We start from the raw sequence: 24087 nt of genomic DNA on the forward strand, positions 1-24087 counted from the left end.
AATTCCTCTTCATTGTTAATCTGTAAAAACCAAAAAGAGGGGCTAAGTCATCAAAGAAGCCTTGATATGCCTTGGCGCTTCTCCTAAACTTTTTAAGATATAAAAAATTAATACTGAAAATGCCAAATTACAAAAATCAAAATTGTAATTCACCATAAATAAAAAATAGATTTATTTTTGTCGATTACTAAAAAATATCTTTTTTAATCCACCTATTTTCAATAGAGATTTTCTATTTAAACCCCACACTTCTCTTAGTTCACCTCATATTCTAAGTTCACCCCATGTTCTAAGTTCACCCCATATTCTAATTTAAATTTTCACAATTAAGAAAACCCCACTATCTTCCCAAACTACTCTTAAATACACCCCAAACTGAAAAAAAAAAAAAAGAGAAACAAAAGAGATTTTCTATTTAAACCTCACAATTTTCTTTGTTCCCAGTAGCAGAAAAAAACACAAACATATGGAACCCCAAACCCTTAGGTATTGTTGAGAGAGAGAGAGAGAGAGAGAGAGAGAGAGAGAGAGAGAGAGTGAGTTTGTAAACAGGAAGTTAGGGTGTGTGGGGTATAGATGTACTAGGGTTAATTATTAAGTTGGATGACCTTTTTTCTCTTTTTACACAATAATAAAACTTACAGCTTAATGATTTAAGTATTGGGGTGAACAAAGAGAAGTGTGGGGTTTAAATAGAAAATCTCTTTTCAATACCGGCTTGGTTCAATTTTTTTGTCTTTCCGCATTTTCATTTATTTAAAAAAGAAAAAGAAAAAAGAGAAGTGTAGCCCAATTTACAGCCGCCAAGCCACAATCTGACAGAGGAAATTTGGCGCGGGGTCCATCATATCCATGGACTGTGGAGGGTGCCACATTTGCCAAACTCAAAAAAGTATCAGAAGATAATAAAACCGTTTATTTGTCTCCAATTGTTTAAAGCTCTAGACTTTTGGTGACCACTGAACTGAGCACTTGAATTCCATTGCAATGGAGGCTTGCTCCTTGCACTCACCAACTGTAACCACAATACCCTCTTTATCCCAAAGTGGGTTTACCGAAAAACCTCTTCTGCGCGGCCAGGTCCTCAAATTTTCCAATTCCAAGAGGTACCAACATGCCAGGAAGCTTGGATTTCTTCATATCAAAGCTCAAGCTTCAGGTATGTAATTATTCTTTTTAATGTTTTCCTGAAATGGGGTTTTTATGGTTTGAAGATTAATGCATAATATGATGGGATTTTTTTTCTCTTTCTAGTTTCTACCATATGATGCTCTTTCTTTCTGGACTTTCTGATTTCATTATGTTTTTATTTGTATTTCCCTGTGCATTTGTAAAAATGTAGCAATGATATGATTGAACCCTCAAAATGTACTAGGATTTTACCTACTTCAGCAGCTGCATCTTGTTTCCAAGTTCTCCAGACAACATTCTAGAACGAATAATCAGGCTACATTAAAAGAATGGATAAAGGCAATTTAGTTTGCGTTAGTTAATTGTTGGAATGGATTGCAATGTAGGAACCCTCACATAGTTATGATCTGTTTGCACTAAAATTTGGAATATTTACCAGAGATACTCCAGGTAACATGAACATTTTGGGAGCTGCAAAACTAACTCTCCAGAGTCAATGGTCTAGAAACTCCACAATTATATCAAGATCTTTAACCTTTAGAGATATTTGCACAGGCCTCAAACTCTTTTGGGCACCGATGTCAACTAGTTTCTCTATTAGACTAGCTTCCCATTTAGGAAGTGAGACCTAGTTAAATTAGGTACTCTTGAAGATGTGAATTATGAATTAGTGCTTGTAAGTAAATATGCTATAGCTGCATAACCCGACTACAAGCCTGATGGAGCAATGCCTCGTTATCAGGAATGATTTGGCGTAAAGAATCTGTAAGAAGCGTAAGGAAGTGACTTAAAATTTAGTCTTCCTACGTCATGTCACAATATTTTCTTACCATTATGTGAAAGAAAGTTAAGGAGCTTTTGTTCTGTTTGTGCTGTGCTGAATACGGTAAATTGGTAATCAATGTATTTCTTTCCTCACCTATATGTAACTGACGTTTGTTGGTTTTACAAGGCACCACAAAGTTCAGCTCAGAGATAGTTGAGCCAACTTCAAAAGAAGTAGATCTAAAGGATGAGAATCTTGCATTTGTTGCTGGTGCTACTGGTAAAGTTGGCTCACGAACAGTGAGGTTATACTTTACTTCTCACTCCCCTTTTAGGTGAAAATACTTTTTCAACATGAGACTTGGTTTTTTAGAATTGCTAAGCATTCGTAGTCCTATTCAGGGAGCTTTTGAAACTAGGGTTCCAGGTCAGAGCTGGTGTCAGAAGTGCTCAGAGAGCAGAAACTCTTGTGCAAGTACGAATTTGATTGGTGAAGTTATTAGTTTTGTACTACTTTTCCTTAAATCAGATTTATAATGAGAAATTAACTCCTCTGCAGAGTGTTAAACAAATGAAGCTTGACGGTGAAGGAACTCAACGTAAGATTAAAAACTTTAGAACTGTCAATTTCTTTGCATTTGGTTTTTGTAAAGCTTTAAGGAAAATAGACAAGAAAAGTGAAAAATAAAAGTGCTGTAGTGAGATGTTATCTTTAACAGTATATGCTTATAGCAAATAACAGGTAGCTTTTGATCTTTAGCCCAGTTGTAGAGAAGCTTAAAATTGTGGAGTGTGACTTAGAGAAACCAGATCAGATTGGACCAGCATTGGGCAATGCATCAGTTGTGTTGTGCTGCATTGGTGCGAGCGAGAAGGAAGTTTTTGATGTTACTGGACCATATCGAATTGACTATCTGGCTACCAAAAACCTTATTGAGGCAGGTAAGCAAGGTTTTCACTGGCGGCCTATACTATTTTTCTTTTTGTCAAATCGGCCTGTACTATGTTAATGATAGTTTTACTTGATGTCACCATATTGGGGCTTTGGTCTTATCCATGGTGCTTTTTTTTGCAGCCCTAGAAGAAGTTTAAATGCAAACAATATGACTAACTTCACTACCCTCCACCCCCTTTTTGATAGTTTTGTTGATATTATTAGTTTCCTTACCTCTAGGTAGAACTCTTCTTACACCTAAGACCTAGAAAAAAAATACCATTTTGGGGGGACTAGCCAAGCTCCTGAAGCATTTTGGTATAAACTTTAAATTTCGCTGAAACCATATTCTGGTGTACTTTGCCGTTCAATCATAAACACACACATGCTCTGGTTTGCCTTGTACTTATACTTGGAAAGTATTCCTCAAGTTGTGACCTACCAAGAACCCAATATTCTTTTTCTGCTTAGGGAAGATAGGAGGGAGTGTAATGCATTGATGGCAACTGATATTCCTGTTGATAATAATTTTATTAATATTTGACTCAATCTAACCAATTATGTATTTTTTTGTATGCTAAAAAATGTGAAAATCTTGAGTATTCAATGATGTACAGCAACGGTTGCAAAAGTTAACCACTTCATATTGCTTACCTCTCTGGGGACAAACAAGATTGGATTTCCTGCAGCTATTCTAAAGTAGGTCTTCAAGCTTTTATCTTTACTTACAGTTTTGGTAAACATTTCAGATAAATCAGCTATAGCTGACCTAAGAACTTGAGAGAATTAAGCTTCTTTTGTTTCTTATTTTACTGAATTTACTGTGTTTTCTTTTCTTTTACAAAGTTTATTTTGGGGAGTCCTGATTTGGAAAAGAAAGGCAGAAGAAGCACTGATAGCCAGTGGACTTCCCTACACTGTGAGTATTCATAGTATTGGCTGCAGATAAATTAATGAAACAGAGAGGTTGTAACTTGTAGGTGCTTTTAGTCCTTATGCGTGGTTTTCTTCAGATAGTGAGACCTGGTGGAATGGAACGGCCCACTGACGCTTACAAGGAAACTCATAATACTACCCTCTCAAAGGAAGATACTTTATTTGGTGGTCAAGTTTCAAACCTCCAGGTATTCTTTCTGTAAAGTTTACTTAAGTATACAGTGATGTTTCTGTTTTCAGCATTAACCTGTTAAACATTTTTTTTCAGAATCCACAAGTAGTACATAAAATTTTCGAACATATAGTCTGCTTATTCAAAATGAAACCCTTTTTTTTTTTTTTGGTCTGAACCATGAGGTGGTCCTGGATAGGCCTCAACTATGGGTGGCACCTTTAAGCCTTAACCACAACCCAGACTAATCCCCACTCACACCGGGTCGGCCCGTAAGGGGTAAAGTGTTGGCCAAAGTGGTGACTCCGTACGAGAGCAGGGATCGAACCCCTGACCTCTCTTAAGGAATGAGAGTGCCGAACCACTCACACCAACCACCTTGGTTAATGAAACCCTTTTTGATTGTTAGCTAACAACATTATTGTTTTTCACCTCTATATGAATCCAACATATTACAGGGCATATTTATTTTTTGAGAACTCCTGCTTTTTCTTTCTTCTCTAGGGCTATGAGAATAATAATTTGGCAAACTATATAAAATTTCCAGAATTGAGGTCAAATGCAACAGTTTTTTACAAGAGACTTCACTTGATCATCAAATTAATATGAACTTCAAATTAATATAGAAATGAATAATGGTTAATATGAGAATAATTTAGAAATGAATTTGAATATAAAAATGAATATGAACATCACAAATTAATGGTTAAACAATTTCAAATAGTAAACGTTATCAATAGTAAATTTGCATCATAAATATATTTTTTCGTACCAATGAAAAAACTTCACTTGATTAATTCATTAGAAATTACAAAAATGCACATCTATCTTGCAATTCTGTTGTGTCTTTGTGATTTTATTACCATATTCCTATGTAGAACAGGCATTGTGTTTTGTGTTATTCTGTTAAAACTCAATCTTTCTGTTACTGAATTATTACATTTGTGGAGATAAATCAAAGATTGTTCTGATCATGTTGCTTCTTTTCGGAAATGAAAATGTTGACTCATGTCATATATAATGTATCCACACATGGGAAAGAAGTGATAAAACACGAAAAGATCAAATGCTAGTCATAAAATTTTCCGGCATTAGTCTAGTCTGGATGACTTTTATATAGTATGGTTTTTCCTTACAATGACACCTCATTGTTTTTATGCAAAACAATAGTTTCTTCTGGAAGTTCATTTCAATACCTTCACACATGAGATTTGTGTACTGCTTTGTTTGATCACTCTGACTTGTCCACTTTTTGTTCCTCTTTAAGTTTTTTGGAACTATATATAGACATCTATATCTGAATTTGGTTTGAGTAACTTGGAATTTATCGATCAACAGTAAAAGTAAGTTCCATTAATCAATTCAGGTGGCCGAGCTCCTGGCATCTGCAGCCAAAAATCGTGCTGTTTCTTACTTCAAAGTAGTGGAAGTAATTGCAGAAACAACTGCTCCATTGACTCCCCTGGAAGACCTTCTTGCAAAGATACCATCTCAACGTGCTGACACTTACCCACCAAAGGTATGCTTGTTCTTTCTTTTGCTAATATTTAGTAATCAAAGAAATTTTGGTCCCTTTTTTCCTAATAGGGCAGAAAAGAGTTCAAGCTCTTTAAGAAAATTTGATATGCGATCCTTGAGCTTCTGAGTGACTCCTGGAGCTCCCTTATTACTTCTTGTGTTATCTAGCTTTCACCCTTTCACCTTTCTTGTTATCACTTCATGAGTTCTCTAAAATCAATTACCATAAAGCCTGAAGATAAATATCTCTGTTCTTTTATTGAACTTTCCTGTTTATGAAACTTTTCTTATTCAATTTGACAAGGGAAAGTATGTGGTGTCTTGAAGCAGAAATTGATTCCCTCTGTGCAGCCCTTATCCTCTAAGAAAAGAATTAATTCTATACTGAGGGTGGGCAGGCATCTATATGGATAGGTGGGTTTGTGTTCTGTCTTTCATCCTCTAACCAATGACTGATGGCAAGGGAAATGTTGGTGTCAGGAAATATCACTAAAGCAAATTGAAAAGACTGTCAGAGCCAAATTGAATTTCTTTTTGGTGTCGTCAGGGATTAGGTACTGCACCTGCTACTAGTCCAGAACCTTCTAGGAGTGCCAAACCACCAACATCTCCTACTCTATCCCCAAGCACTACTGATGTTGCCACCAAAGCAAGTGATGCAGATGCTAGGCCTGCAGCACCCGCAGCCACCACTCTTCAAGAAGCTTCAGAAACCATTGTAGAGAAAGAAGACATTGAGACAAAAGCGAAAGATACAAGGCCGCTCTCGCCTTATGCTTCGTAAGTTGTATACTAGATATTGAAAATTACATTATCTAACTTTCTTTTAATAAGAACATCATTGACACTGGTGTTAAACTTAGGTATATAATGAGCCTAAGGGTCTAGAATCCAAAGAATTTAGGGGTGGCAATTTGTGTTTGGTTCCGTCGAGTCAGGTCATGAGTCATGTTACAAATTGCAATGCCTATGAAAAATGGGCCAAAATTCAAAAAGAACTTTTCTTCAAATATCATTACTTCTGTTGTTGTCAATCATGTTTGATTCTTACTGTTCTGGCTATTTTGCAGATATGAGGATTTTAAACCGCCTTCATCCCCTTCTCCCTCTCCGCCTAGTGTTCAAAAGGATAATGTTGTTGATGCAGTGTCACTGACCATTTCTGATGCTCAAACCAGCTCAGTGGATATGACAACTGCCGTGGATGAGATAAAACCAACCTCACAAGAAGTACTAATAACAAGGCCTCTTTCACCTTATGTTGCGTAAGCTTTTTCTAATGCTTTCCTGTCACATCATAGATATGGGACAATTTCTGTATGAGCTGATATGATTTTGATAGTTATGAGGATTTGAAGCCACCGAGCTCTCCAAGCCCAATACCAAGTGGTCCCAAGCAAACACCCTTGGATGCCTCAACTCCGGTAGAAGCTGTCTCACAATCAAGTGGAGGTAATGATTCCACAGAGGCTGTGATAAACAGTGTTGCTGAAGAGGTTTCTCCACAAAATTCAACTCATTATCATTCACCCTACTATGTGTAAGTTTTTTGTGATCTAATGTAGAGTGTCTTCAAACGAAGTATAGTTTCCTTCTTGTTACTTTGTTCACTTGTGCTCTTAAATTCGGTAAATGTACAATCAACCAGTAATGCAATGGCTTTTTCTAGGAAATAACTACAAGAGTCTGTTGGTAATACAGATGTTTTCCTTAATATAGAGAAGTGCTTACCTAAGGGACTTAAATTGAGGGCAAGGGCTGGGTTCACTTCAATGAATTATTGATTTCAATAATTGTCTCAAATCGAACGATTAAATGTGTCCTCCCTCCCTTGTCCCTCAACTTAAGTCCCTTGCGTGAGCACTTCTATCATAATATAGGTGTTATTTGTCCTTGCTCCTTAGCTTACTACAATATTACATGCCTTTTGCTATAGTTATATTGTTCTGACATAGAGGTATCAAAATTATTGTGGGCATGCTATGTTTTCAGATATGACAACTTCAAGCCCCCTTCATCACCATCTCCTACTCCTCCAATCCTATCATCTCCTACTCCAACTCCTCCAATCTTATCAGCCCTCTCTGAACCTGTTGCAAATAATGGGTCTCCGATTGATACCTTGAACAGCACGGTAGTGATTCGAAGCTCATCGTACTTTTCATCTCCGAATGCAAATCAGTCTTTCTCTTTACATTGAGCCTAAACCTTTTTCTGTGCAGGAATAACCATAAGCTCTTCACTGCAACAGAGCCGTTGGAGTAAATTTGGACTTTGCATGCAAGGTTTGGCAAGTTTACATATTCATGAAGAGGAAGCAACTGAAATTGCGGGAGTATTATTCATGGATGTTCTAATATAATACCAACGTTGTATATGTTACAGTTTTTATCTTTCAAATTTTTCTTCTTCTTTCATAGTATGTACTCGATATGCAAACCCCCAGCAACATAATTTGGCTCGAATAAATGAGTCCTATGTTAAGTTTCCAAGAAATTGAAACACAGCACAACATTTGCGATATGGCTTAAACAAATTTAATAAACACAAATGCAATATAAAAATTTAAACTTCAGTGCATTTTATATAAAGAAAAAAATTGATCAAAAGGAGAGGGGATCAAAAGTTAAATTTTATGTTAATATTGTGGGAACCAAATTAAATCAGAACCCTAGGTCAAATAATTCCTTCAATTTGGGGATTATTTGACCTAATTGGGAATTACTCAACCTAATTGAGAGTTACTCAATTTAATTGGGGGTTATCCAATTAAATTGAGAATTACCTAATTAAGTTGAAAACTGATTTGATTCCTACCACATTTCCCAATTAAATGAGGAGTTACCTAATCAGATTGGAAATTGATTGGATACCTACCACAATTAGGGATTTGATTTAAATCCCTAATTACACCAACCTCACCAATCCCACCAACCTCACCAACCTTGTCGAGGCCCCCTATAAATACTTGGCTACGCACAAGGATTGAGGTACGTCAGAATTACTACTGAAACTCTGCATAGAATATTCCTCACAAATTCTAGCCGCCACTCTCTCTCTCCCTTTTACATAAGGCTCCGGCCACCCGGTTTACACCTTACATATATATCTCCGTACCCTATTTAGCTATTGGTTTTTCCCTAAATCAATTGAACTAACTTAGGCATCGGAGGGCCTTTGGCCAACACCCCCCGGGTATGGTCCTCTTATCCAATTTATTTTGCAGGGAGAAAGAGGCGGCGAAGAAGAAAGGGGAATCTTTCCAATCAAATATTCTTGTGGGGAAATTTGCTCCCACAAATTGGTGCTTTCATTGAGAGCTCGAAATAATACTCAAAATGTGCTCTAAAACCTATTTTTCAATCCAAGCGGGCGCTGATGTCAAGTCGTGGGCCTAGCCTTTCAGTGGATTGAAAAATAGGTTTTGGAGCACGCTTTGAGTATTATTTCGCGCTCTCAATGAAAGCACCAATTTGTGGGAGCAAATTTCCCCACAAGAATATTCGATTGGAAAGATTCCCCTTTCTTCTTCGCCGCCTCTTTCTCCCTGCAAAATAAATTGGATAAGAGGACCACATCCGGGGGGTGTTGGCCAAAGGCCCTCCGATGCCTAAGTTAGTTCAATTGATTTAGGGAAAAACCAATAACTAAATAGGGCACAGAGATATATATATATATATATATATATATGTAAGGTTCAAACCGAGTGGCCGGAGCCGTGAGTGGTGGCCGAAGCCTTGTGTAAAAGGAGCTATCAATCAAGAAGCTTGCCATCTACTCAGATTCCCAGCTGATCACAAATCAAGCCTCAAGCGAATACATGGCGAAGCACCCAAGGATGATTTTGTACCTTGACAAAGTCCAAGACTTGTTGAAGGTGTTCCCTACCTTCACCATCCAACAGGTGCCCCGAGCAGAAAATGCGCACGCAGACGCACTGGCAAGCCTAGGATCAGCGCTGGATACCCAGTTCAGACACTCCATACCTATCGAACACCTTAACCGACCGAGCATCGAAGAAATAGAGTCGATCAACACCATGCATATCAACGAAGACCCTAGCTGGCAAGACCCCATCATCGACTACTTGATGAATGAAAATCTGCTAACGAACAAGCCTAAAGCTAGGAAGGTCCAGCAGAAGGCCGCAAGATACTAAATGCAAGGCGACAAGCTCATCCGCAGATCATACTCCGACCTTCATCTCACCTGCATAAATACCCTCAAACACTTGAGGTTCTCTGCAAAATTCACGATGGCGAGTGCGGCAACCACTATGGGGGCAGGTCACTTGCCAAGAAGGCTCTAAACATAGGCTATTTCTGGCCTACCATGCGCTATGACTTCATTAAATACGTCAAGAAATGTGATCGCTGCGGACGGTACAAACCGGCTCCTAACCTACCTGCCAACATCTACCATCCGCAGAACAATCCATGGCCATTCATGCAATGGGCCATCGACTTAATAGGTCCCTTGCAGCCGGCACCTGAAAAGAAAGACATGATGATCGTCGCCACCGACTACTTCACTAAGTGGATCGAGGCCAAGGCTCTAGCCTCTACCAAAGAAGCCGATGTGGAACGATTCATCTAGAGAAATATCATCTGCCAGTTTGGCTGCCCACAATCGCTGGTTACCGACAATGGCCCACAATTCATTGGCAAGTAGATCACTGCCTTCTTTGCCAAATACAAGATCAAGCAACACTTGTCCATCCCGAGGTATCCGCAAGGCAATGGACAGGCCGAGGCATCCAATAAAATCATATTGGATTTCCTAAAGAAGAGGTTAGAGGGCGCCGAAGGGAAATGGGTACATGAGCTCCCTGGAGTATTATGGACTTATCGCACCATGAAGATCGACTAGCGAAACCCCATTCTCTCTCGCCTATGGGACGGAAGCAATCATCCCTCATCACATTACTGTCCCCTCCATAAGCCTCGAGGTGGGCAGCATTGATCAGAACTCCGAGCAGATGAGACTCAACCTCGACTTGCTTGAGGGCGAACGCGAGAAGACCATTATCCGAATCGTCTCCTATTAACAGCAGTTGAAGTCTTACTACAACAAAAGAGCCAAGATCAGACAGTTCCAACCAGGCGATCTCGTGCTAAGAAAGGCTTTCATCACTGCCCTAAGACAAGGATCAAAAAAGATGAATCCTAACTAGGAGGGCTCTTATGTGATCAGCCGGTCCAGGGGCAGAGGAAGCTACACACTGGACAGCATGGATGGGAAGGAAATTCCACTACAATGGAATGCTTACCATCTCCGAAAATATTATCCATGACGCTTCCTCCTGTATGCTCAATCCCAAGCAGATGACTGAGCCCCACACACTTCTGAAGAAGAGAAGCAACTACTGGAAATCCCAGGTTTTTGTACCCAGTTATTTCCATTTTTGAATAAAGTACTGTTATCTTATGGATATCAATATAAGTTCAGTTTCTTATTCCAGAATGTCTCCTCTGCCCACAAAAACAAAAACAAAAAACAAAAAACAAAAAGTTGTCCATAAGGAGCGATGCAGGGCAACGACCAGAAGCGTCCTTCAGGAGACGCAGCCCGCAAAGAAGCGTCCTAAGGGAGACGCAAGGTGCGCCAGGAATTTCCTAAAATGAGGTATCCATGCTTTATGAGGGAGATATCCTGGTTCCTATCCGTTTTCTAAGGGAGGCAGGATAGTCACACAGTTGCCCACAAGCAGCGTTCCTTGGGAGACACAGGGCAACGATCAAAACATCTTACGGGATATGCAAAACACGTCCGGAGTCCCTTAAGGGGGACCCTGACACTTGTCAATTTCATAAGGGAAAACATCTTACGGGACATGCAGAACATGCCTGGAGTCCCTCAAGGAAGACCATGACACTTGTCAATTTCCAACGATCAAAACATCATACGGGATATGCAGAACACACCCGCAGTCCCTCAAGGGGGACCCTGGCACTCATAAATCTCCAAAGGGAGATGCGTAATCAAGATATTGGCTGGTTACTCAAGCAGTTCACAAGTCAATACGCAAATTGAAGTTGAAAAAAGAACTGATATTTCCATAGCAAGCTGACCAACTGGCCAAGTTCAACAAAAAGAAGATGGTCAAACAAGACCAATTATTCTAAATAAGAAAGCAGACTACAAGCTGAAAAGAAGTAAAAAAGTCTTCATCTACTCCGAGACGCTGGTAGGAGGCCCTTGATCTACAACCTCTTCTGCATCCACTTGATCAAATGCGGTGCAGGTTAGATATGAACCTCTTGCTATACACTAGGGAGCCACCCCACAAATACAAAGGCACTTGAGAGCATGGAGACTTGCTACCATCATCAGAAGACATGGTCAACGGGCAACTGCAAGAAGAAAAGAAGATTCTACAAGTTAGAATGCAAAAAAAAAAAAAATGCAAGTTGGAACAAAAAATACAGCAGCAGCAAAAAAAAAAAAAAGAACGAAAAAATTCGAGCTGCTTGGACCAAGCAGAATAGGGGCAACCTAATCTGCCACTTCCTCAAAGCCTGGTCAGCGAACAGCCCAGCGCCAAGTCCAGCACTTGGCCCTCCTCGCACTTGGCCCGCTCACTCTAACACCAGCATGCGCGGCCTATGTCTCGCGCAAGGCCCAGCGCAAGCAGGCGCAACCCACGCTCCATGTGAGGCCCGTCGTCTCCTTGCCCCAGCTCCAGCTCGTGGCCCGCAGCCATGCGAAGGCCCAGCGCACACCAGCTCCAGCGCAAGGCCCATCGCCTTCTCGCCCCAACTCGAGCCCACTTCGCACACCAGGCCTGGCGCCCTCCTGCCTCCACTTCAAACCCAGCACGCGCATGCTTGAACCATCCAGCCCTTCCACGCTCCTTCCAAACCTCCAGGCAGGCTCATGCCATGCTCCAAGCCAATCACACACCCCATGCAGCTCCATTATAAACTAGAAGGCACGATCCAAGCTGCCAAAAGTCATAACAAAGGAAAAAATATATAGCCCAAGTTGAATTACCTTGGGTGTGCGGCAACGAGAAGATCTCAAGTAGGCAGGGATAGTTCTCCAAAGTGCACTCTCTCTTCCTTGACCAACAGAATGATGCTCCAAATTCTCTCTCTCACTGACGGAATTGGAGGGGCAGATTTTTGGTGTAAAGAATAGCTTGGAAAATCCCTATATTTATAAGGATCAAAATTCCTTGACCTACAAGGAATCTCAAACCCTTTCCAAATTGGGAGTTTATAAAATTGGCAAGTCAGACACCTCCTCCACTCAGGAGCCCATGTCCACGAAGGAAGCCCAGTTACAGCTGAACAGCCCAACAAATGATTTACATCTCCTACATGCCACCACACGCCATGCAAAATCTGGGGGGCATTTGTGGGAACTAAATTAAATCAGAACCCTAGGTCAAATAATTCCTTCCATTTGGAGATTATTTGACCTAATTGGGAATTACTCAACCTAATTGGGAGTTACTCAATTTAATTAGGGGTTATCCAATTAAATTGAGAATTACCTAATTAAGTTGAAAACTGATTTGATTCCTATCACATTTCCCAATTAAATGAGGAGTTACCTAATCAGATTGGATACCTACCACAATTAGGGATTTGATTTAAATCCCTAACAAATCAAATCCCTAAATACACCAACCTCACCAATCTCACTAACCTCACCAACCTTGTTGAGGACCCCTATAAATACTTGGCTACGCACAAGGATTGAGGTACGTCAGAATTACTACTGAAACTCTGCATAGAATATTCCTCACAAATTCTAGCCGCCAATCTCTCTCTCCCTTTTACATAAGGCTCCGGCCACCACTCACGGCTCCAGCCACCCGGTTTACACCTTACATATATATATCTCTGTATCCTATTTAGCTATTGGTTTTTCCCTAAATCAATTGAACTAACTTAGGCATTGGAGGGCCTTTGGCCAACACCCTCCGGCTGTGGTCCTCTTATCCAATTTATTTTGCAGGGAGAAAGAGGCGGCGAAGAAGAAAGAGGAATCTTTCCAATCGAATATTCTTATGGGGAAATTTGCTCCCACAAATATGTTACTACCCTCTCCAGGCGATTTAGCAGTTTTTAGTTGTATTTGCTAAATGTCCAGAATGTTAGCCGGTTTTTGGTTGTATTTGTGCATTTAAGAGGCAAAATAATCAAAATCTTATAAGACACAATCTATATCCATGTTATTATACTTCTTTTTTTTAATACAAGCGGTTGAGAAATGGGGGTTTTACACACAAACATTTCATAGGGATTATTATCATCCTTAGACAGAAGAATATGGTAAAGATTTTAGGTTTAAAATTTTTTCTTAAAAGCAAGGGACTTGTAGGTCAAGTGGTTAAGAGTATTTACCTCTCTCATTATCGCTTGTATTTAAAAAAAAAATCAAACCCAAAAAAAAACCTATGGGCTTTCAACTTGTCCCCTCAGTGGCTGAGTATTCAGTTGGGTTTTGGTGTCGGCCCAAAATTGGAAACATCAGAAAAGGGAGAAAAAAAAAAGTAAGAAAGAAAGGAAAGGGGTTTTAGGATTTTGGCTGGTGAAGCTAACGACCAGAGTAGAGGAGAAGAAGAAAACCCGAAAACAGTGAAATGGGTACAAGACAGGACCCGAACGGAACTCACAAAAATGGCGGTGGCCCATCCACTGCTCTAGCTTACCTCGACCCTAAATACTGGTAATTATATTTTTCTCTTCCCATATTTACCCCTATCTTTATTGGATAATTCCATTAATGTTGCTCTTGTTGTTTCAGGGATGAACGATTTTCTACTGAGGAGCATTACGAGTGGCTCAAGGACTACTCTCATTTCCGGCACCTCATTCAAACCCATATCACTCCCAATTCTTCTGTAAAAGATTTTTACTCTCTCTTCTCTCTCTCTCTCTCTCTCTTAGTAATACTAATAATTCTCACAGAGCAGCATGTAGTTGCAGGTTATATGTGTATTCGGGGTTTCATCAATCTATTCTAATGCATATTACGTTGTATGTATGATGTACAGGGAATGTATGTTTTCTACCTTTCTAACCAGAAATTATATCTGGGTTTGGGGTATTTTAGTCAATGTTTGTTAGGAAGATGCATAAAGAGAATGGTATTTTACTTATGGGTTAAATTGATTGATTGATTGATTGATTATTCAAACTGGGTGGAGTTGAAACCATGATACAAATGAATTCAACCCTTTATATAGGATTTGCAAAGACTCCTATATCTAATATCGCTCTTTTTGTTGCCTTGATCGTCCTGAGCTCCTGCTATGCAAAAAATTTCAATGGAAAATTTCAACTCTGTTATCTGCAACAACTTGCCTGGATGTTGGTTCATTCGCATCGGATTTATTTGTTTGTTTCTATAAGAATTAGCATCGAGTTTATCGGTTTTACATTAATGGAACAATTAGAAGAGTTGGATAAAGCAGTAGTGATGAGTAATGACTGTGATACAGGTCTTGGAGCTTGGGTGTGGAAATTCACAGTTGTGTGAAGAGTTGTATAAAGATGGGGTTACTGAAATAACATGCATTGATCTGTCCGCTGTTGCAGTGGAGAACATGCAGAAGAAGTTACTGTCTAAAGGTTTTAAAGGTGTGCTGTTTGATATTCTGAAAAATATCTGCATTAGGAGTATTTGTCTATTTACTTATTCTAAGACCCAATTTTAAAGCGATTTGGGTTTCAAGGTTTTTGACAGCTTGAAATTTCTTTGGTCTAAGTGAGTAGTTAAGTGTAAGTGTAATGTTGCCTCTGTATGTGGAGCACCAAACTTAAAAAACTGTAAGTAGTAAAATTAGTGAATGTATTTATGCCTCATATAGATATATATGATGTGTATGTATTATGTATTCATTACATCTATTTATGTATGTTCTGATTTCTGATAATATGCAAGGAGGGTGAATAATAAGAATAATCACTAGTCATTACTTAGAAACTATTTATGGGGAAAAGTGGAAATCTGTCAATTATGTGTGTTTTGTTTTTTGATGGGCTGAAAAGAGAGCAGAATCCAAGGTTGTTCACTGCTAACTTTAAACTGCCTAATCTTGGGAGGGACTCTTGACTTATTGGACCTACCTATGCCGTCTCTTTAATGTTTTGGTGTTCATGTTCCTAAATTAGAAACCTTTTATATTCTAGAGCAAAGTGAGCAATGGACTTCTTTGGGATCCCATCACAGTTTTTCTTGTTCTCTTGGAATTTCCTTACTCTTTTTTTCCTCTGTTTGAACTGATTGTCTGAACATAGCTTTTTTTCTTTTGGGTCGAAATTGTCGAAACATAGAACATATGGAAAATCTTATTTATCTTTTCCAATATTCTTTATTATCAGAAATAAAAGTTCTGGAAGCTGACATGCTAGACCTGCCTTTTAGCAACGAGTGTTTTGATGTTGTTATTGAGAAAGGAACCATGGTAAACATACTATTTAAGATGGCTTTCCTTATACGTGGTCTAGTTTCAAGTCGTGTTATCAGTTATTACTATCGTCAATATTGTTGTAACTTTCTCACCACCTAAACCTTAAATGACAAGGGTATACATAATCTATTTTTCATTATGAAGGAAGTACTGTTCGTTGATAGTGGTGGCCCATGGAATCCACGGCCTGCAACCGTAACCAAGGTCATGAAGATGCTTGAGGGTGTACATAGGGTTTTAAAACCAGATGGCATTTACATCTCAATTTCCTTTGGCCAGGTTATACAAATAAATTCAAACTCTGTTCTTAATTACGAAAGCTAGTATTCTAACTTGGATTGTTATCCCACAGCCGCATTTCAGGCGCCCTTTCTTTGAGGCTCCACAATTTACCTGGTCTGTGGAGTGGAGTACCTTCGGTGATGGATTTCACTATTTTTTCTATACATTGAAGAAGGTTAGTCCAGATAATTGTTGGCGTACTTGTTGAGGCTTATATATCTGACATTTGCCCCGCCGAATCCTATGTTGTGTGATTAATGATATCATTAATGTTTCAGGGAAGAAGATCATTGGATGATAAAGGATCTAGTAAAGAGAAGTTAGAGATCCCATCTATTTGTCTTTTTCAAGATGAATTAGAGGGTGAGGATTATCTTTTTCGAACCAACGTTGATGAGCTCAATTGTTAGAACTCAGAACTGATTGTACCTCGTATTCATCATTTTCCTGGTGTAATGTTCATTTGGTTGTATTGAAGCAGAGTTCAAACATTTTTATTCAACCATTTTAACCTGTAATACCCAGAAATATTTGAATGAAAGTTGTATTTCTTTTCGTTGCAAATTGCATTGACTAAAAACAAACTCTTCGTAAATTGGCCGTGGTTCCATGATTGGTAGCTTGGGGAATACTAGTATGACTCTCTACTCTTCAGACCATTTAAAGCATTCTCCCAACAGAGTGCGTGCCAAGCAACACCTCCCCTTGCTTCACTCTTGGATTCTGCTGATGCATCGATAACAACCGAAAAGAAGAACTAGAGCGGAGGAGTCCCTCCGGGGGAGGCAGCGTTAGAAACAAGTTAAATGATGATTTACGTTCTGCTACAATATGATATGTTTAAGCTAATCAACTCAAAAGAGGAGAAAATCTGCTAATAAGCTTTTGCAAGATGAATTTTCCTGAGAACCAAACAAGATGGAGACTGGGATTGTAAGAAAGGCATCAAGTCTCAAGCTATAGGAAGATACTAAATTTCTTCTTTCTTACAAGTTAGGTTCTTGTTTTTTAAATCAGAAGCCGTCAACGTGCAAACTCAGTAATGAAGAACAATGAGGGTTTCCTTGACTTTCACAAAAAGTCAAAAACAAAAATTGGAAGAAAAAGAAAGAGTACGCTAGAAGAAGGGTTCGAACCTTCGACCTTGTGGTTAACAGCCACACGCTCTAACCAACTGAGCTACTCCAGCTGTTGATTGTCAGAACCAAATAATAGTTTTTTATTCAATGTACTTCTTCTCTCTTATATTCCTAATTTGTAATTATTTTTCTTCTTCCATAATTATAAACGGTAAGTTTGCCCGCCAATTCGGAGCCCCGACCCTAATAGGGCGGGAACGAACAAGTGTAACGCACCTACTTTCCCTACTTCCATATATCCTTATCCCCTTACCCATGTAATTTTTAAATTTAAATAGGCATATTATAATTCTTTATTTTAAAGTTTTGGGTTTTATAACGTTTGAATTTTCTTTTCCTTAATTTAATGGTGCTATTTGTTTTATTTCGTCTTACTAGAACACGATCAGTGAGAATCTATTTACTTGTGTTTAACTTTATGTATTTAAGTAAGGCTTAAAATCTTAACAACAACACATTTTTTACAATAAAAACATACGGCCAATTACAATAATTTTTTTTTTTTGGTGTGACCCTAAACTATAGGGCCATAATATGATTATAAAAAAGGTCATAATAACAAGACATCTTGACGAAGTATTACTAATCTGCGTATTATAAGTATTATAACAAATGAATTAGTAACACGTTGATACTCATATTGATGACCAATTTAATCTGTTAAGGTAGAGGTAAAGGGAATAATAACCACATGTAATTACGGTCCATACTTAAATAAATTTTTTTTTTATGAAAATTAAAAAATTAAAAAATATTACTTTTTAGTATTTTATTTGTGTGGTAATTGTTTGCTAGTAGTATTTCAAATGGTTTTTAATTTGTGACACAAACTCAGCTGAGAGAGAGAGAGAGAGAGAGAGAGTAGCATAAAGCAAAGCCCTCGTCCCATAATCTCCCATTCAGACTTTCCAGTTCAGTTTCTTCCCAACCTCTCCCCAGACTCAGACCCCAAATCCACAACTACAACTAGATCGATCTCTCCACTTCCCTACCAGCTAAAACGCCGTCGTCCAACTCCTCCTACATAATCCACGCGAAGCCCTTGGCTTCCAAAACCTACCCAATTCAATCTTTTCATCTCTCTCTCTCTCTCTCTCTCCGGCTGAAAACCCAATTGAGAATAATCCCCAATTCGCCTATACACACATATGATGCATGCGTATAGCGCCTTTTTGTTTCTATTTTGATCAAAGTTTTCGTTTTCCTGAGAATTTTGTAATAAATTTTCAATCTTTTTGGGGGGTTGATAATCGATGGAGGATTGTTTGGGCAGCGACGATGAGTACTACTACTCCGATCAGGACTCTCTTGATGGCATCGAGAACGAAGACTCTGATCCTCAGTGGATTCCGCCGAAGGGCACCACAACTAAGGTCTTCGATTTTATTTTTTTCCCTGGATTTTCAGCTCTTCCAGCAATCAATAAGAGTTGAATTTCAATTATTTTATCATAAGTTTTGATGGGTCTGCATGACAATATGTGTATGTTTTGTTTGTTTGATTTGAGTACATCATCCATGAATATATTGGGATAATTTTAGTTTCATGAAAGGGTTGATGGTCATTCTAAGTTGTTCGTTTCAATTTGAATAGACTAAATTTTATGTGGGGTGCTTTGGAATTAGGGTTACTTTCATTTTATCAAAAATAATCTTTATTGTTGGGTATTTCTTTTAGATAAGTTCTAGCTCTGTATGTGTATGGTAAAGTTATGAACTTTAATGGGTGGTCAGAGAGAACACAGAGTTGTATTTGAGCACAATCCATCAGAAGCAAAGATGATCGTAGTATTTTTTCTAACATAATGTAAATGTGTATATCGCTGGGGTATATTTGGATTAAGGTGCTTTATTATTTTCCCACTTCAATACTTCGTTAGAAATTGACTATGTTTTTTTACCCTTCCAGGTAATTACCAAAGAATCTCTGTTGTCGGCACAGGTAGGAATAATTTTCCCTACTACTCTGTTTTAATCCTCACCAATTTGTCATCAAAACATTAAGGTTAATGTTTCAATTGGGTTGCATATATATTTTTATTTTTTTGCAGAAGGAGGATTTGCGTAGGGTGATGGACTTACTTTTCCTGAGGGAGCACCATGCCAGGACTTTGCTTATTCATTACCGCTGGGATGTTGAGAAGCTTTTTGCAGTCCTTGTAGAGAAAGGAAAACCTTGCTTGTTTTCTGAAGCAGGTGTAAGTCTTGTTGAGCATGAAGATCTTGACCCACCACTGCCTAATTCTCCAGTAATGTGTGCTATTTGTATAGAAGATGTACCTAGTGTTGACACGACAAAAATGGACTGTGGACATTGCTTTTGCAACAGTTGTAAGTACCCCACCCATTTTTTGCACTTTCGCTTTATTCATTTGGTGGACTCATACGATTATTACTATGTGCTTTTATCTCATCAAATGGTATTTTTAGACTTATCTTTCATTGTGTATTTATGCATATATATATGTGAAGTCCCTTTCTGTCCGTGTTCCATCTTTTCTATCATTTAGTAACTACTGTGTATTCTCTATCTTATAAAGGTTGGACAGAACATTTTGTTGTTAAGATAAATGAGGGTCAAAGTAAGCGCATTAAGTGCATGGCTCACAAATGCAATGCCATTTGTGACGAATCTGTGGTCAGAAATCTAGTCAGTAAGAGGCATCCTCATCTTGCTGAGAAATTTGATCGTTTTCTTCTTGAGTCGTACATTGAGGACAATAAAAGGGTCAAGTGGTGCCCAAGTACTCCTCATTGTGGGAATGCAATACGCGTAGAGGATGATGAGTTTTGCGAGATAGAATGTACTTGTGGTCTGCAGTTTTGTTTCAGTTGTTTATCACAAGCTCATTCACCTTGTTCATGTTTGATGTGGGAGCTTTGGACCAAGAAGTGCCGAGATGAATCAGAGACAGTTAATTGGATCACCGTCCATACAAAACCTTGTCCCAAGTGTCACAAACCTGTGGAGAAGAATGGTGGCTGCAACCTTGTAAGCTGTATCTGTGGACAAGCATTTTGGTGAGGTTCTTTCTTTCTTTTTTCCGCTCATTCCTCCCTACTGTTATTGTAATTTTATTATGTTATTTTTCTTGGTACTTTTAACTTTCTTTATAACTTGATGCATGTTCTTGTCATCCGTGCTTGACAAACTTAAAAAATAAACGAAGACTTGCATTATGGTTTTGATATTTATTGACTGTTTCTTTTATAAATATATATATATATATATATATATATATTTATTGACTGTTGTTTTGGGGTTCGAAACTGATTTGTACTTTCTGTCGTCTTGATGCAGCTGGCTATGTGGTGGAGCCACTGGTCGAGACCATACATGGTCAAGTATTGCAGGTCATAGTTGTGGTCGGTACAAAGAAGACAAAGAGCAAAACGCTGAGCGTGCAAAGCGGGATCTTTACCGATATATGCACTATCATAACCGTTACAAAGCTCATACTGATTCCTTTAAGCTTGAAAGTAACTTAAAGGAGAGTATACAAAAGAAGGTGGCAGTTTCAGAGGAGAAGGACTCAAGGCTCAGGGATTTCAGCTGGGTAAATAATGGACTCTCCAGACTTTTCAGGTCAAGGAGAGTTCTTTCATATTCATACCCATTTGCTTTTTACATGTTTGGAGAAGAGCTGTTTAAGGATGAGATGACAAAGGAGGAAAGGGAAATAAAACAGCATTTGTTTGAGGACCAGCAGCAGCAACTTGAGGAAAATGTTGAGAAATTATCCAAGTTCTTGGAGGCACCTTTTGATGATTATAATGAGAATGAAGTTATGGACATAAGGATGCAAGTGATCAATCTCTCAGCAATCACTGATACCCTCTGTCAGAAAATGTGAGAATGGCAGTCAGAAAAATATCTTAATTGAACTTGCTGTTATAAATGTATCTGTGTACATATGTGATTCTCATCAAAACATGATTTTTTTTTTAACTGCATGCAGGTATGACTGCATTGAGAGTGATCTTTTGGGTTCTCTACAACTTGGTATCCACAATATAGCTCCTTACAAGTCAAAGGGCATTGAGAAGGCATCAGAACTTACTGTTTGTTGGGTCAATAAAGCTAATAATGTTGATAAAGATCTACGATTGCATTGTGGCACAAGTGGTAAAGTTGATTCCATGAATTCTTCTACCTCCCTTATCCGCTTAATTAACAGAAAAAAATTCAAGTATGGCGTCAATTGTGAAAGAAATAGGGCATATACGTGTAAGCATTCTTAAGAGTAGTAGTTGAACCAGTTCACTTTTTATGAGTCGCTATGATGGTATACTACGGAGCCTGATTGCATTCCCCCTAAACCCTAAATTCTGTTATAGTTTTTATGGTCTTCAAGCAATCTTATATTATATATTTGAATATGCCTCTTCTTGCTTGTAGTTATTGCAATTCAAGTTTAGCATGCATCTCCATTAGCCAATAAAAGCTTTGGTATATGTAGCTATAGCTTAAACATAATGGTCTCCCCTTATTTACAGTGATTATATGTTAGCTTATGTTCAGTATTTTTGCTGCTTAGGGAATGTTTTAATCTGACCAGTTGATATCGAAAATTGAAGGCTTTTTTGCTTCTATTGTGGTCAGCTTCTTCTGCCTTTTCTCTTAGTTGAATAGATTATCGTGGAACTGATATCTGATTGGAATCCAGTAGAAAGATAAGATAATTGGACCTTTTTTATATTTTAATTCGTATGGGCTCTGCAGGACCCACTCACAGTGGTTATTACATTTTTCCTGTCTTTTTATCCATCCCATCATGTATCCCTTTGACTTTGTTCTTGTTCTGCTAGCACTTCCAACATTGCATCACATCTTCTTGACATTGAAATTTGGTAATTTTCTTTTGGATTAACTTCTTTACTTTTATGACCCAAAAAAACTTCTTTACTTATAAAAACCTTGATCCATAGTAGTCACCGTGAGTTTTTCTTTAAATGAATAAAAGCAATGTAATGTAGTTAATATTATGTTTTCTTGGGGTGCAAATTACTTGCTGAAAGAAATTTCTTGGGGTTGCAAACCATCAATATTCTTTTTTCTTCCATTTTTAAGTTGAAAAAAGAATTTCTTAGTATATTCTCTCATGTATGGAATATGATGGATGCAAAATAGAAGATAACTCAGGCTAACATGTGTAAGGTTTTGCTAATATGCTTCTAATGTAGGAGGATCAACGGAACCAGAACAACCTTCAGGTTCTGGAAGTTCAGATGAGAGTGGATGCTCTTCTCGAAAGCGTGCTAGGAAGGGGGCTCTTGGAGGTGGGTTTTTTGATCTGAACTTGCCGGCAGAGGTTATTGACAAATCTGATTCTTGAAAGCTGCAGGCTTCATGCAGAAAAGGTGTACAGTCTCTAACGTAAGACTCTATTTTTCTATGACGGTATCGTCATTATTAAACTCCCAAGTACTTAACGTTTCTAGCTCCCAAGTATTTTGCGTTTTCCCCATTCTTATCCTTTTTGTTGCCATTGGTCTCTATGTGAAGAGAAATTTGGAGTTCTCTCTTTGAAAATACCTACTTTGTAGATAAACGTTTATTGGGATCTTTTTGGGGGAACTAAATTTGTAAATTGTCCGACTGAAACTTGAGCTATTCTTAAATAGTATTTTGGGATATATTCAAAAAATTTGGAGACTGGAAATAAGCTGACTTTATCGTTTTCTTCGTTTGCCTTTTTGTGCTGTCCAAATGATCACAATTCAATCAGTTTTATTTCTGGAATGAATTCTACAATATGTAACTGAACTAAAAGCACACACATATTGTAGTTAGTGGCAACCAATTGCTAATTCAAGTTGTTGGACTTCAGGCCTATTATGGTAGGCTGGGTTAGGCGTAATCTCTTGGAGTTGCTCTACTATCCTTTGTGCCAATGGTGAGACATTTGTGTTGGACAAACCAACCAACTCAAATCCAATTTGCACCTTGGATTAACTTGGATAAGCACTTTTTTATAAGTTAAGCAAACGCGGTTTAATTTGATTTAAAGGTCCAGCAAACGCAAGATAAGACAAGATTCAGTTACAATGTGTAACTATTACTTGGGTGTAGTTCAAGCTTATATTAGAATTGCTTATATGTTGTGTACTAAGTTTTCAGATTTTATTTCTCAATTCTTACTTAAACTCATACCCATTTTAGATGCTATAATCTGGGCAATCCGAGAAACTTGAAGAACTAATACAGACAAACATGGATGAGTTTTATGCGGGCTTCACAGGTTAAATGTGCAGAAATTTTGACAAACCGCAGGCGTTTATATCTGCATGACGTGGACAAGAATTAGTGTGTACCCAAATGGCACCAAAATTGTGTGTAAGTAGCTCAAAAATGAGAGGGAAAAGAAAATCAATGGATTGTAAAGGGGAAAAGAAGCTAGAGTTTGAGCTGCAAAATTTAGATGCAATACAAGAAGCAAATAAGTTCTCGGAAGAGAAGTAGTCAAACAGGCAGAAAATCTACAAACCCAAGTAGCATTTCAGATTACACTCAAGAAGAACACAACGCATTCGTTTCGAATTTAGAAGACTATGAAGACGTGACACATTAAAAATTGGTGCATACTATTTTTATTTTTCAAATGATAATTAGAGAGAGGGCATTCGGACTTTCAAACAGTAATAAGAGAGAGGGTATTCAGCATTCGACCTTATGCTCCTAACCGCTAGAGTTACAATCCCCACTCCCCTTATCAAATTGTATGTACATATTCTATGGTGCATGTCTTATGGCTTGGGCTCTAATATAAGGATTGGGATCCAGG

At 38.3% G+C, this 24087-nt stretch overlaps 3 protein-coding genes and 1 non-coding gene across 6 annotated transcripts; 3 read left to right on the top strand and 1 right to left on the bottom strand.

Annotated features, from left to right (window-relative positions):
- Nucleotides 1–896: 896 nt before the first annotated feature.
- On the top strand, nt 897–7977 carry TIC62 (NAD(P)-binding Rossmann-fold superfamily protein). Its single transcript, XM_021957764.2, has 14 exons — nt 897–1159; nt 2084–2201; nt 2299–2371; nt 2456–2495; nt 2662–2838; nt 3448–3529; nt 3677–3749; nt 3844–3954; nt 5305–5457; nt 6004–6236; nt 6527–6721; nt 6799–6996; nt 7449–7590; nt 7679–7977. The coding sequence occupies exons 1-14, from the start codon at nt 988–990 to the stop codon at nt 7682–7684; spliced, it is 1773 nt and encodes a 590-aa protein (XP_021813456.1). The 5' UTR covers nt 897–987; the 3' UTR covers nt 7685–7977.
- A 5982-nt stretch (nt 7978–13959) lies between these two features.
- LOC110756327 (S-adenosyl-L-methionine-dependent methyltransferases superfamily protein) lies at nt 13960–16727 on the top strand. Its single transcript, XM_021957742.2, has 7 exons — nt 13960–14135; nt 14214–14310; nt 14911–15049; nt 15794–15876; nt 16027–16161; nt 16235–16339; nt 16443–16727. The coding sequence occupies exons 1-7, from the start codon at nt 14050–14052 to the stop codon at nt 16572–16574; spliced, it is 777 nt and encodes a 258-aa protein (XP_021813434.1). The 5' UTR covers nt 13960–14049; the 3' UTR covers nt 16575–16727.
- Nucleotides 16728–17279: 552 nt separating this feature from the next.
- TRNAN-GUU (transfer RNA asparagine (anticodon GUU)) lies at nt 17280–17353 on the bottom strand. Its single transcript has one exon. It is a non-coding gene; the product is annotated as a tRNA-Asn (tRNA).
- A 781-nt stretch (nt 17354–18134) lies between these two features.
- Nucleotides 18135–23971, top strand: LOC110756331 (putative E3 ubiquitin-protein ligase ARI2). Of its 3 annotated transcripts, none has more exons than XM_021957745.2 (8): nt 18135–18676; nt 19212–19244; nt 19354–19633; nt 19843–20323; nt 20604–21152; nt 21262–21428; nt 22487–22679; nt 23466–23971. In XM_021957745.2, the coding sequence occupies exons 1-7, from the start codon at nt 18557–18559 to the stop codon at nt 22636–22638; spliced, it is 1782 nt and encodes a 593-aa protein (XP_021813437.1). In that variant the 5' UTR covers nt 18135–18556; the 3' UTR covers nt 22639–22679; nt 23466–23971. The 3 variants fall into 3 exon arrangements, with proteins under 3 accessions (XP_021813437.1, XP_021813438.1, XP_088101638.1); XM_021957746.2 differs by lacking the exon at nt 23466–23971 and adding an exon at nt 21841–21900; XM_088245512.1 differs by lacking the exon at nt 23466–23971 and having other exon boundaries at nt 22487–22968.
- The last annotated feature ends 116 nt before the right edge of the window (nt 23972–24087 follow it).

The sequence above is a fragment of the Prunus avium genome, chromosome 8 (assembly GCF_965620075.1).
Source record: "Prunus avium chromosome 8, drPruAviu1.hap1.1, whole genome shotgun sequence".
NCBI classification, from domain to species: Eukaryota; Viridiplantae; Streptophyta; class Magnoliopsida; order Rosales; family Rosaceae; genus Prunus; species Prunus avium.